The 13,517-nt window shown below is 36.8% G+C and overlaps 1 protein-coding gene across 1 annotated transcript; it reads left to right on the plus strand.

Moving 5' to 3' along the window:
• The first annotated feature begins 8,579 nt into the window (after positions 1-8,579).
• Positions 8,580-11,959, plus strand: LOC110654389 (cyclin-B2-4). Its single transcript, XM_021810353.2, has 12 exons — positions 8,580-8,826; positions 8,977-9,046; positions 9,153-9,285; positions 9,563-9,619; positions 9,718-9,754; positions 9,858-10,010; positions 10,095-10,220; positions 10,512-10,601; positions 10,684-10,905; positions 11,005-11,103; positions 11,209-11,387; positions 11,480-11,959. The coding sequence occupies exons 2-12, from the start codon at positions 8,992-8,994 to the stop codon at positions 11,622-11,624; spliced, it is 1,296 nt and encodes a 431-aa protein (XP_021666045.2). The 5' UTR covers positions 8,580-8,826; positions 8,977-8,991; the 3' UTR covers positions 11,625-11,959.
• The last annotated feature ends 1,558 nt before the right edge of the window (positions 11,960-13,517 follow it).

The raw sequence follows: 13,517 nt of genomic DNA on the forward strand, positions 1-13,517 counted from the left end.
GGTATATTGGACCTTTTGAGGTTACTGATAGAGTTTGAGCAGTTGCCTACCGGTTGGAGCTACCACCCAACCTTTCTCACGTTCATCCCGTGTTTCACATCTCCATGCTCAGGAAATACATTCCAGATCCTTCTCATGTACTACAGCCGGATGTAATAGAGCTAAAAGAGAACTTGACGTTTGGGGAGCAACCTGTTGCCATAGTGGACTACCAAGTGAGACAGCTGAGATCAAAACAAATCCCTATAGTTAAGGTTTTGTGGAGGAGTCAGTCAGTGGAAGAGTGCACCTGGGAGTCAGAATGGGACATGCGTAGCAAGTACCCTTATCTGTTCAATGTGTAATCTTGTACTTTATTCTGCCTTATGTAAAATTCGAGGCGAATTTTCTGTAAGGGGGGAAGAATGTAACACCCCAAAATTTTAAACTTTATTATTTTATGAGTATTATGGATATTTTAATTTTATTAAATTTTAAGAAATTATTTGAGATTTTTTTTGGATTTTAAAAATCGGGTTCGATTTTCCGAAAATATAAACTTTGATGATTTTTAAAAATTAATTTAAAGACCACGTGGCAAAACTAAAAATATATTTGGAGTCTACGAATTTTTCTGAGTTTTCTGGAATTTTTTCGAAATTTTTGGACCTCGTTTTCTGTCCCGAGGTAGAGTAAAAATTTAAAATTTTGTATTCTAAATCGAACCGGCCCGGATCGGACCGGTCGAATCGGACCGGCCTTTTCTTTTTCTTCTTCCCTTCCCCGCGCGCGTCCGACCTCCTCCCCTTCTCTCTCTCTTTTCTCTCTCCTCCCTCCTCCCCTTGCCGCGCCGCCACCTCCCCTGCCTCCCCACCTCGCCGGCGCGCCGCCTCAGCCCTCCCCCACGGCCGGCCGCCGCCTGGAACGCCGGAAAACGGCTCCAGAAGCGACGCGCAGCGCGCGCGCGACCGTTCACCTTCCCGGCCAAAATCCGGCCGATCCGGCCACCAATCGGACCGGGTCTTGTGTCTAAACTCATCTACTCGTCGAGAGCTTTCCATAGACACCAAGAACACCGAAATCCATCGAGCGGTTTGTCCAATTTTTGCCCGGGAAGTTTTAGCCCATTTTGACTTTCGGGCTAGATTTCTCACAAACCGTGAACCCCACGAGAAAACCGAGAGTACCAGAGCGCTCCACTCGTCGAGAGCTTCGCGGGGATATAAATTTCAAAATTTTTCGACACCGTTTTTCGGTGGGTCTCACGGAATTTCGCAGTGTTTTTCCGAGCATTAAATGAGCTTAGAAAGTTCTGAAAAATTTATGTACTAACCCCCGTGTTGTGGGCTTCGTGTAGGTATCCTCAATTCACGAATTTGATTGATCAAGTGCGTGAATTTTGAAAAAGTCTCCGAATTGGACCGAGGTTTTGGCTACCCCCCCATTGTCAGACGTCCCGAACGCGTCCCCGGAGTCGGAATCGGCAAAGGTAAACCCAAACCTTACTTTTTCGTAATTTTCTAGTGCTTAAATAGGATTAAAAATCCATAAAATATTCGTGGTAGCTCAGAAAATTATGATTCTTTTTGCAATAGCCTAGTAATATTGCTAAGGAGCGCGGGGCAAAGTTTTAGAATTTTTAGAGCTTGTTTGGGTAGTTTTTGAAAAAATGATCAATTATAAGGACTAAATTGAAATTTTATATATTGTGATGGATGACTGATTTGATGGGCCCAGGAGGGGCTGTGTGATGTGATTGAGTTGTGGATATATGGATTGTGAATATAGAAGTGTGTTTTGAGCCATTTTGCAGGTTGGGTAGGTCCTAGGTATAGGGGAGACTCTGCCGGATTTTCGGCACGACTTAGGACGTATTTGGTCTTTTCTTGATTTGTATTGAGTCATTTGTATTAAATAATTGTAATGTAATTGTCGTGAGTCAGATGACCTTCTTCCTCATTGCCACAAAGTGACCGTTGTCAAGTCTGTGAGTAAAATATTAATTTTAATTGTAATTTCACTATTATTATATGTTCAAGCATGCCCATGCATCACTTATATGCATATATCTATGTAGATAAACTTTAGGCACGATTTATGTTGCATTCATAACTGTGAAAGTGCCATGTATGTTGTTGTGGTAATTTGGAGCAGTGTGCGTGCGTTGGCGTGCGTGTGATGTGGTGTGGGCTATGGATAGGACGGGTAAACACAGCTTGAGATCTTCTCTGGGACCCGGTCCTTCGGGGTAGACACAGCTTGAGTTCTTCGCTGGGACCCCGATTTGGTTATTAAGTGGAAGTCCGAGCTGAGTTCTTCGCTGGCACAGTTGGAATTAAGAGAGTCAGATAGGGATCGCTCCCATATGTATATATGATTGATATTGCTGGGTGCGTGAGTGCTCCAAGTTACCTTTTTGATGTTATGATGTGAAATTATTGCTGGTGTTGCATTTCACTCTACAGGGTGCATTAGTTTTAGATAGTTATAGAGATTATGGTTAAAATTGATATTTTACTATCTGAGTCGAACGCTCACTCCTGTTCAATATTTTTCCAGGCCACAGGAGGATATTTTTGAGGTTAACCTGTTTTTTTCCTCGCAGGTCGATTATTAATGTTTGTATAAACTTGTTAAATCTTAGAATTTTCGCATGTGTTAGAAATGTTTATTTGATTTGGGTCTGTAAACTAAATTATTATTTTGGACCTGTAAACTTAATATTCTATGCATGTTTGATGGATTGGATGAGGGAGATGAGCTCCCATTTATTTTTATGTTGATGAGTATGTGGAGGGTGAGCTGAGCTCCCCAATTGAGTATTTACTGTGTTTACAAGTCGGGTGAGTCATAAACTCCCCGTCGGTAGGTCCATTTTATGGCCGGACTCTGTCCGGTTGATTTCTTAAAATTGGGCCCAAATGGGCCTTAGAGTTGGGTTAAGTGAATAGTTAGGCTTACTACGGGCCTCGGGGGCTTTAGGCTGGCCCAGGTCCTAGTGCCGGTCCGGCCCATAGGTTGGGTCGTGACACTAGAAGTTTATAGAATTACACAAACATGAATAGATAACCTGTGAGGGAGAAAAGCAGGTTAACCTCAAAAATATCCTCCTGTGGCTTGGAAAAATATTGAACAAGAGTAAGCGTTCGACTCAGAGAGTAAAATATCAATTTTAACCATAATCTCTATAACTATCTAAAGCTAATGCAACCTGTAGAGTGAAATGCAACATTATCAATAATTTCACATCATAGCATCGAAAAGATAATTTGGAGCACTCACACACCCAGTAATATCAATCATAATATATGGGAGTTGATCCCCTATACAGCTCTCTTAAATCCAACTGTACAAGAACTCAGCTGACTTCCACTTAATAACCAAATCGGGGTCTGAAGAAGCCGTGCCTACTCCGAAGGACCGCATCCCAGCGAAGATCTCAAGCCGTGTCTACCCGTCCTATCCATAGTCCACACCACATCACACGCACGCCAACGCACGCACACTGCTTCAAATTACCACAACAACATCCATGGTATTTTAACAGTTGTGAATGCAACATAAAACGTACCTAGAGTTTAACTACATAGATATATACATATAAGTAATGCATGGGCATGCTTGAACATATAATAATATCGAAATTACAATTAAAATTAATATTTTACTCACAGACTTAGTCATCGTGGTCAGCTGGAGGAAGAACGACAATTTTATTAAATTCATTTAATAAATTTGACTCAATACAAACTTAAGAAAAGACCAAATACTTCCTAAGTCGTGCCGAAAATCCGGTAGAGTCTCCCCTATACCTAAGACCTACCCAACCTGCAAAAGGGCTCAAAACGCACTTTTATATTCACAAATGATACACTCACAACTCAATCACATCACATAGCCCCTCCTGGGCCAATCCAAACGGTCATCAATCACAATATGTAAATTTACAGTTTGGTCCTTATAATTGATCATTTTTGCAAAAATCGCCCAAATAAACTCTAAAAATTCTAAAACTTTGCTCTGTGGTCCTTAGCAATATTACTAGGCTATTTAAAAAAGAATCATAATTTTTTGAGCTACCACGAATATTTTATGGATTTTTAATCCCATTTAAGCGCTAGAAAATTATGAAAAAGTAAAGTTCGGGTTTACCTATGACGATTCTGACTTCGCGGACGCGCTCGGGACATCTGACAATGATAGGGTAGCCAAAACCTCGATCCAATTCGGAGACTTTTTCGGTAGCCGGTCTGTCTGGCCGGAAATTCACAGACCCGGATAACTGTCGAATTTTCGCGAATTGAAGATACCTACACGAAACCCACAACACGGGGGTTAGTACATAAATTTTACGAAATTTTCTAAGCTCATTAAATGCTTAAAAAAACACTGCGAAGTTCCGTGGTACCCACTGAAAAACGGTGTCGAAAAATTTCGAATTTTATATTGGCACGAAGCTCTCGACGAGTGGAGCGCTCTGGTACTCTCGGTTTTCTCGTGGGGTTCACGGTTTGCGAGAAATCTAGCCTAAAAATCAAAATGGGCTAAAACTTCCCAGGCAAAAATTGGACAAACCGCTCAATGGATTTCGGTGTTCTTGGTGTCCATGGAAAGCTCTTGACGAGTAGATGGATTTAGACATAAAACCCGGTCCGATTGGTGGCTGGATTCGCCAGATTTCGGCCGGGAAGACAGAGCAGCGTGCTTGCGCGTCGCGTCGCTTCGTGCGACTTTTGTCGGCGTTCCAGGCGGCGGCCGGCGAGGGGAGGTGGTTGGGGAGGCGCGCCGGCGGCTGAGGTGGCTGGGGAGGCGGCGGCGCGGCAAGGGGAGGAGGGAGGAGAGAGAAAATGGGAGAGAAAGAGAGAGGGGTCGGGACGCGCGTAGGGAGGAAGAAAAAGGAAGAAGTCGGTCCGATTCGATCTGTTCGATTCGATCCGGTTCGATTAGGTCGGTTCGATTCAGAATACAAAATTTTAAATTTTCACTCTGCCTTGGGACCGAAAACGAGGTCCAAAAATTTCGAAAAAATTTCAAAAAACTCAGAAAAATTCGTAGACTCCAAATATATTTTTAGTTTTGCTACGTGATCTTTAAATTAATTTTTAAAAATCATCAAAGTTTATATTTTCGAAAAATCGAACTTGATTTCTAAAATCCGAAAAATTTCAAATAATTTCATAAAATTCGAATAAAATAAAATATCAATATTTACCCAAAAATAATAAATTTAAAAATTTGGGGTGTTACAATAATTAATTAAAATTAAAAATTATTACTATAATTAATTTTAATTATTGAAATAAAAAATATAATTTTTATATTTCATGCTTTTAATTTAAAATTAGAAAATTATAATTAAATAAACCTAAAAATATAAAAATATTATTTTTTCTATATTATTAATTAATATTAAAAAAGTAAAATATAAAAATAACTAATTATAGTTAATTAATTAAGATTAAAAATAATTAACTAAGCAATTAATATTAAAAAATAATTAACTTTAAAAAATTAAAAAATTTTAAATAAAAAGCAAATCAGTCACCAAAAAGTGGTGAGTGAGTTACACATTACTTAAAATTTGATTAAATTAGATATAAATTAAAAATTTTAAATTAAATTAAATTAAAAATTAAAATTAACTTAAATTAAACCTCTCAATAAATACGGAGAGAAAATTAGACTTTATTCCAATATAAAACTCTCTCAAGTCCGTTGGAGAGAGCAAAGTCTCTCAAGTTTTGTCTTTTGTTTTTTAGGCAAAGTCCTCTTTGCGAGCACTCTTCGGCCTCCCTTATGCGTCCCACACATGGGTGGCTCTCTTCCACCCATGTCAGAGTTTGAGTCTTCCTCTCTCCTCTAAATATCTATTTGAGTGAGGGTGAAAGAGCGGAAAGTTGAGAGCTATGTCACCTATTTAGAAATGAATAAATTAATAAAGAGTAAACTTTATTCTTTTATTTTTAAATTTTAATTTTTTATAAGAAGAAAAGAGATAAGAGATATACTATTTTTATTTTTATGTTTTTAAATTTATTATTCTTTTACTTCTTCCTAACTATAAATAATATTTATCATCTCTCTTTATATTTTTATTAATTCATTCATTTCTTAACATAAATTTTTTTTTATTATAAACCTCAGTATCCTTTCTTACCCTATTGCTTACCGTTTCATCATCTCCTCCAAAAAGAAGTAGGGCTGTGTATAAATAAAATCCTTGTGTTTTGCGGCAAATTTGATGGTCAAATAGAGAGGAGTTCTCTTTGATCTGCTTTGTTTATGGTTTAGGGCTTACATATAAGTTCTACAACTTCTTGTTAGAGGTTCAAGTCTCTTTGTTAAAGGTTTATCTATGAATTTGCAGAGGTAGATATTATGTGTTTGGGTATTTTGCTGAGGGAGAGAGCACTCTATTTTAGCATTTATGAAATGACACGTCGGGGTATTTTCGCCGGCCCTTCTCTAATGGTTGCTGAGCCTTAAAGTTACGATAATGCAGTAGAGCTCTACCTTCCACCTCTCCCTGCTGTTAACAAAATGGAGCTGTGTTTTTGCAATTATTAAGGTCCTCTTTCCTATTTGGAATTGTGGCTTCAACAGGTGGGTTGAAAGCTTCCTTATGCTTCAATTAGTCTATCACCTATTTCAATGGAAGCTTATTCTCTTATTCCAAATGATGGATGATGGGTGCTTTTCTCCAGCTTGACAAGCTAAAGCTTTAACGACGGCACTGTCATTGTTAGCTTCTCTAGCTTATCTTTGAGGCATCGTAATCAATCTTAAACTTGAACTTGTGAAAGCCAAAAGAAGAAGACAGAAGAGTGAAGAGTTGAAATAAGCCATGTTACTTCAATTAAAGTTGAGAACTAGGCATTAAAGGTTGCAGATATGTTCATGTTACTTCAATTAAAGTTGAGGTATATTTTTATGATAAATTTAAATTGAGATACTTTTATGATATGCTCTTTAAGTTTAGGTACCACAAATGTAATTTATCTTTTTTTTTTTTCTTGTGTGTTTTCCGCTTCACTAATTTTTCAATAAGCTTTCTTTTTGGACAAATATATCAATAAGCTTAATTTAATAGTATTGTGTCATTTTAAAAACTGTAAAATTTAAACTCAAATTTCAATAAAAAATTAAATAAAATATTAAAATTTATCAATTCAAATTAGAATGTCAAACAAAATTTTTTTTTAAATATTAAGAAAAAATTAAAATTAGAGTGTCCAAAAAAAATCCTTTTTTTAATATTATAACAAATGGATGAAACAAATTATTTTTACTTATCTTGCATTATTTCTTTCCCCTTTTGAGAAGGGAATATGGAGATTTATTTTTTTTTTTAACAGAGATCGGAATTTATAAGGCTCAGCAGTATTAAAAAAGATTATAATAGTATTAAATTAAAATTATTATTGATCTAATCTAATTACAGTATATTCATAATGATAATAAGGGTTAATTAAATCTATGTTTTGCTCGAAGGAACAGCGTTAGAGTGTAAGACATTAGCAATATTCTCTAATGACATTCAAAGCAACTTAATTATTAATAAAATACACGAAGAGAGGAATGGGCGGTGCCAGAGAGCCAGCTCCTATTGTCGGTAGACTGTTCAGATTTATTGAAGACTGCAAAATAAAAAAATAAAAAAAAAAAAAAGAAAAATCAGAATAGCCGCTGCCGCTTTACGTTGCGTCTTCATCATCAATTTAATGCTGCAGCATCTCAAGCGTTTGATTCCACCCACGTGTCGTTCTATTGTGATTCTTCATCCAGTGGGCGATAAGAGAGAAATAAATAGCAAGCTCCAACGGTCGTCCCAACGTGGAAGAGCGCATTGTAATGCTTTATGAAAAAAGAAGAAAAAAGCCACAAAACTCATTTTCCTTTTTCCAAGTTTATATGGAGCTCAATTTTTATTAAATTAAATATTTACACTAAAATTTATATTTTAATTAAGATTAATTTTAATTTAAATGTTGATTCAGCGATCCAGCCATTAATTTTTTAATAAATTAAATAATATATGCAAGATATATATTGTTACATTTTATACATTTGGTTTTGGGGTTTGATTAAAAATTATAAATTTGAGTTGTGATTTAATGAGGATTATTTTTCTATGTATTTGTTTATTTTTATATGTCATGGATAACTAATATAATTAACAAGATAATTAAATTTTAAGAATATATAATCAATTATTCAAGTATTAATCTTATCCCCTTAAAAAATATTAATCTAATAAACACTTATAATTTTTTTAAAAAAAATATTTAGTTATTAGTGAGATATATATATATATATATTTGAAATAAGATTTCACTTAATGATATTAAAATATTTTTAAAATTTTAAAAATTATTTGAAGCCAAATGAAAATACAAATAGTTCATAGAGCTTGATTTTTTGAGGAAATATGAGACATTAAAAAAATAAGAAAAATTATAATATATGCAAAAATTTTAAAATGCTAACCGTTAAGCCCGAACACAGGCAACTTTTCATCTGAGAGATCGGACGGTCCTAGTTTACTAGCCGTTATTTTTCAAATAATGGGGATGCTAGACATATATCCGCCTTTTGCGTCTCAATTTCGCTCAGTTCGTCCTGTTTTTCCTTCCTATTCTCCTTTGTAAAACACAAAATTTAGAGAATCGCAGAGGGAGATAGTCTGATTACACTCCATTTATGGACTTAATGGAGTTCTTTGGCTAGTCGCTCCCTTCTTCGATTTGCATTTGAAAAATCAACGCACAGGCTTCAACGGAATATCTGGCTTTCAAGTTCTTCCGTTGAAATCGATAAAGAAGCTTAACAGGATTCTTGATTTCGAAGGTCGGTTTTTGATTTTATGATCTGGGTTTTGTCTTCTGATCTTAGTTCTTCATTGAGGCTCTCATGTTCCCTTCAATTTGAACTTATTCAATTCGACATATGTGTAGATATTGGGTGGCTAACCGTGTTTTGATTCGTTTTATCTTTTAGTTTTGATAGACGATAATGGCTGGATCAGACGAGAACCACCCGGGTGTGATCGGACCCGTTAATGTCCAAGGTAATGGAACCCGAATTCGCATTATTAGTCCTGGCGTGAAATTTGAGAACTTAGCAATTAATTTCTAGCACAAGAAATGATTTTTTTAATGTTGGATTCATTGTAGGTGGTTTACCGGCCGGAGTTGGGAAGTTCACGGCGGCGACTGGAAACAACCGCAGGGCATTGAGCAACATAAATCGGAACATAATTGGAGCGCCACCTTACCCTTGTGCAGTCAACAAAAGAGGTTTATCAGAGTAAGTTTCGTAGAACCCTAATGTCTAATCTTCTGTTTTAAGAGAATGGAAGAAACAAAAGAAAAGTAGATTTTTGGGAAGTACAGTGACATCTAAAAGAGATGCATTAGTCGATAGTTGCGTTTTCCTTTCCTATATTCATTTTCCTTTGTATTCTTGGGTCTTAAATTGTGAAATTTTAAAATTCAGATTATCCCTTTTTGATCTTTTTCTTTTTCTGTTCTTGCATCAACCATGTTACCGATTATTTGACATTATTCTTTTCCCCTTAATTCAGGAAACAATCAATATGCAGCAAGAACCCACCCATTCCAGTGCATCGACCAATCACTAGGTCAGTATCATAGCCCTTTTTTAATTGTAAACATGGTCATGTTGAATGCACAAATTTTCATCTTCTGAGTATTTTTCCCCATAATTTTGCTGTTCTAGGAAGTTTGCTGCCCAGCTAGCTAACAAGCAGCCAGAGGTACCTTTTTTCTGCTACCAAAGACCTTTCATTTGTTGTTACTTGGGCTAGATAGACATACAGAGTGAGCGATAGAACAAATTTACTGATATTTTATTAGCAGGAAACCAAGAAACCAGATATTTCCGTCCCAATTTCAAGCGAGTCAGAAGATTGCAGTATCATAGATGTAGAACATTACAAGTCCACAGGTGACTTTTCTGTGCCTATGTTTGTACAACACACAGAAGCAATGCTGGAAGAGATTGATCGCATGGTTTGTATAACACAGTATTTTTTTATTTGTTCATATTGTTATCACTTTTGGTCTGAGTGTTATCACTGTTTTGGTTTGCTGAAGGATGAGGTTGAAATGGAAGATGTAGTTGAGGAGCCGTTTGTGGACATAGACAGCTGTGACAAGAAAAATCCACTTACAATAGTCGAATACATTGGTGATTTGTATACTTTCTATAAGAAAACAGAGGTGGAATCTCAATCCTTCTGCGCTTGATTGATCTGTTGTTTAACCGGCAAAAACTTGCTTGAAACATTTCGGTGAAGGAAAGAAGTAGCCTAAAAAGAACGTCTTTTTATTAGCCAAAAGGAGGAGGTGTAACAAAAAATCACTTGAAAGCTTTTTTGAAATGGGGAGTTAAACGGTGTTGAAGAATTTAGAAAATAAGAGGAAAACCAAGGCTAGCTTTTTTGAAAAAAGCTTTTTTGAAAGATTTTTAAGTCCATTTACTAAAACTTGTTTTGCAATATTTACTTGCAGAGATCCTCTTGTGCCCCACCAAGCTACATGGCACAGCAATTCGACATTAATGAAAGGATGAGAGGTATCCTAATTGACTGGTTGATTGAGGTATGCTATGCATTATAGATACTTGGCTGATGACTTATGGGTTGGTTACATCTGAATTGCTAACAAGTATTGGAATTCACAGGTGCACTACAAGTTTGAATTGATGGATGAGACCTTATATCTTACTGTCAATCTCATTGATAGATTTTTAGCAGTTCATTCAGTAGTGAGAAAGAAACTCCAGCTGGTTGGGGTGACAGCCATGCTTCTTGCATGCAAATACGAAGAGGTATCAGTTCCTGTTGTGGAGGATCTCATTCTAATTTCTGACAAGGCCTACAGCAGAAAAGAAGTGCTTGACATGGTACATATCAATCAAAACATATCATGATTCCTCATGGATATTTTGTAATAAATTGGGGCAAGATTTTCAGATATATGATAGGTTTCTAATGCCCTGCAGGAGAAGTTGATGGTTACTAGCTTGCAGTTTAATCTATCTGTTCCAACTCCATATGTGTTTATGAGGAGGTTTCTCAAAGCTGCCCAATCTGACAAAAAGGTTTGTTAACAGCATTTTCATGAAATGCTCAATCTGAAAATAGAATGTATCAATCTTTTGTGAAAACTATATTGATTAGGTACATTCAATTGTTTTTTCAAGCAGCTTGAGCTTCTATCGTTCTTCATCATTGAGCTTTGCCTAGTTGAATATGAAATGCTCAAGTTTCCACCTTCCCTGTTAGCTGCCGCTGCAATTTACACTGCTCAGTGCACTCTTAGTGGATCTAGGCAATGGAGCAAGACAAACGAGTGGTATGCTAGCTACTCAGAAGAGCAACTTCTGTAAGTGATTGTCGGCATGTTCGTTACACAACATTTGAACTGTAAAACCTGATAGTTTTCACTCATTTGTAACTGTTCCTGGGATTTTATAGGGAATGTTCAAGGCTTATGGTCACTTTTCATCAAAATGCCGCAACAGGGAAACTCACAGGTGTACACAGGAAGTATAGTACATCCAAATTTGGCTATGCTGCAAAAACTGAGCCTGCTAACTTTTTACTAGACTCCAGATTCTAGAGGAGTATGGAGAAGGAACTAACTTTATTCCAGCAACTTGGGGTTCGAGAATTAAAGCAACTAAAGTGGCCCGCCCCCGCCCCGCGCCGCCCCCCCCCCCCTGCGGCCGGCCCCGGGGATTTATTATCAAGCCCTGGGAGAGGTTTCATTACCATGAACATTGATATCTTGTGTTAATTCTTTGAATTTTAATTTTCCTTGTTATTTGGAGTTTTTGAACATAGCAAGATGATGTGGAGGATATTGTTGTTTCTCTTCCTCCAAGAGAAAAATAATGTATTTGTGTCTGTTTTAATATTGAGGTGAAAATTTGCATGAAAATGGAAAACTTGAAAGCTGTCTGAATACAGAGCAAAGAGCAAAAATGCAGAGATTAGGAAGGGGTCGCATACAGAGGCAACGGTAACACCTCCTTGAAATCGCATAACAACTCTTTAGTGAAACTTAAGGTTTGGAACAAGAGCTTGTGTGCAGGTCTAAAACTTGTCCCAACTTCTGTACACATATGCCTTGAAGTTACTTGCCGCTCTAAGTGCGCATGTTGGAATATCATTTCCAACATATGACAATAGTGGTTAAGGAGCAGACGTATATCTTGTTTCGTTATCTTATAAATAAAAACATTTCAATTGCCAAATCATCAAGTTATATAGGCACTTTTGAACACTTTATCCAACCTCTCAATTTTATTATTATTATTTTTAATTTACAAAAAAAGAAAATTCAACAACATAAAATATAACATATGCAAAATGTAGGTAAATGTCAACTCCTTTGTACTACCGTTATGCACATTCAGAAAGAAACCAATCTATGCATCAATTCACTTAGTAGTTTCTATTCAACAATGAGGTTTAGGACATTATAAAACTTAAATACTAAGTAGTATGTGGCTAATTCAAGTGCATATGAAAAAACTTAAATTGTAATATGAACATGTTATCGTGGCCAAAACATTCCAGAAGATCCATGTCACGACCCAACCTATGGGCCGGACCGGTACTAGGACCTGGGCCAGCCTAAAGCCCCCGAGGCCCGTAGTAAGCCTAACTATTAACTTAACTCAATTCTAAGGCCCATTTGGGCCCAATTTCAAGAAATCAACCGGACAGAGTTCGGCCATAAAATGGACCTACCAACGGGGAGTTTTTGACTCACCCGACCTGTAAACACAGTAAATACTCAATTGGGGAGCTCAGCTCACCCTCCACATACTCATATCATCATAAAAACATATGGGAGCTCGGCTCCCTCATCCAGTCCATCAAACATGCATATCATCATACGTTTACAGGTCTAACATGGTAATAATATTACAGACCAAAATCAAATAAATACTTCTAACACATGCGGAAATTCTAGGAGTTAATAAAATTACACAAACATTGATAAACCACCTGCGAGGGAAGAAAGCAGGTTAACCTCAAAAATATCCTCCTGTGGCCTGGAAAAATATTGAACAGGAGTGAGCGTTCGACTCAGAGAGTAAAATATCAATTTTAACCATAATCTCTATAACTATCTAAAACTAATGCATCCTATAGAGTGAAATGCAACATCAACAACCTTTTCACATTATAACATCAAAAAGGTAATTTAAGTACTCACACACCCTGTAATATCAATCATAATATATGGGAGCTGATCCCCTATACAGCTCTCTTAAATCCAACCTGGTGCCAGCGAAGAACTCAAGCCGTGACTACCCGTCCTATCCATAGTCCACACCACATCACACGCACGCCAACGCACGCACACTGCTCCAAATTACCACAATAACATCCATGGCACGTTAACACTTATGAATGCAACGTAAATCGTGCCTAGAGTTTAACTACATAAATATATGCATATAAGTGATGCATGGGCATGCTTGAACATATAATAATATCG

The sequence above is a fragment of the Hevea brasiliensis genome, chromosome 12, assembly GCF_030052815.1.
Source record: "Hevea brasiliensis isolate MT/VB/25A 57/8 chromosome 12, ASM3005281v1, whole genome shotgun sequence".
Lineage (NCBI taxonomy): Eukaryota > Viridiplantae > Streptophyta > Magnoliopsida > Malpighiales > Euphorbiaceae > Hevea > Hevea brasiliensis.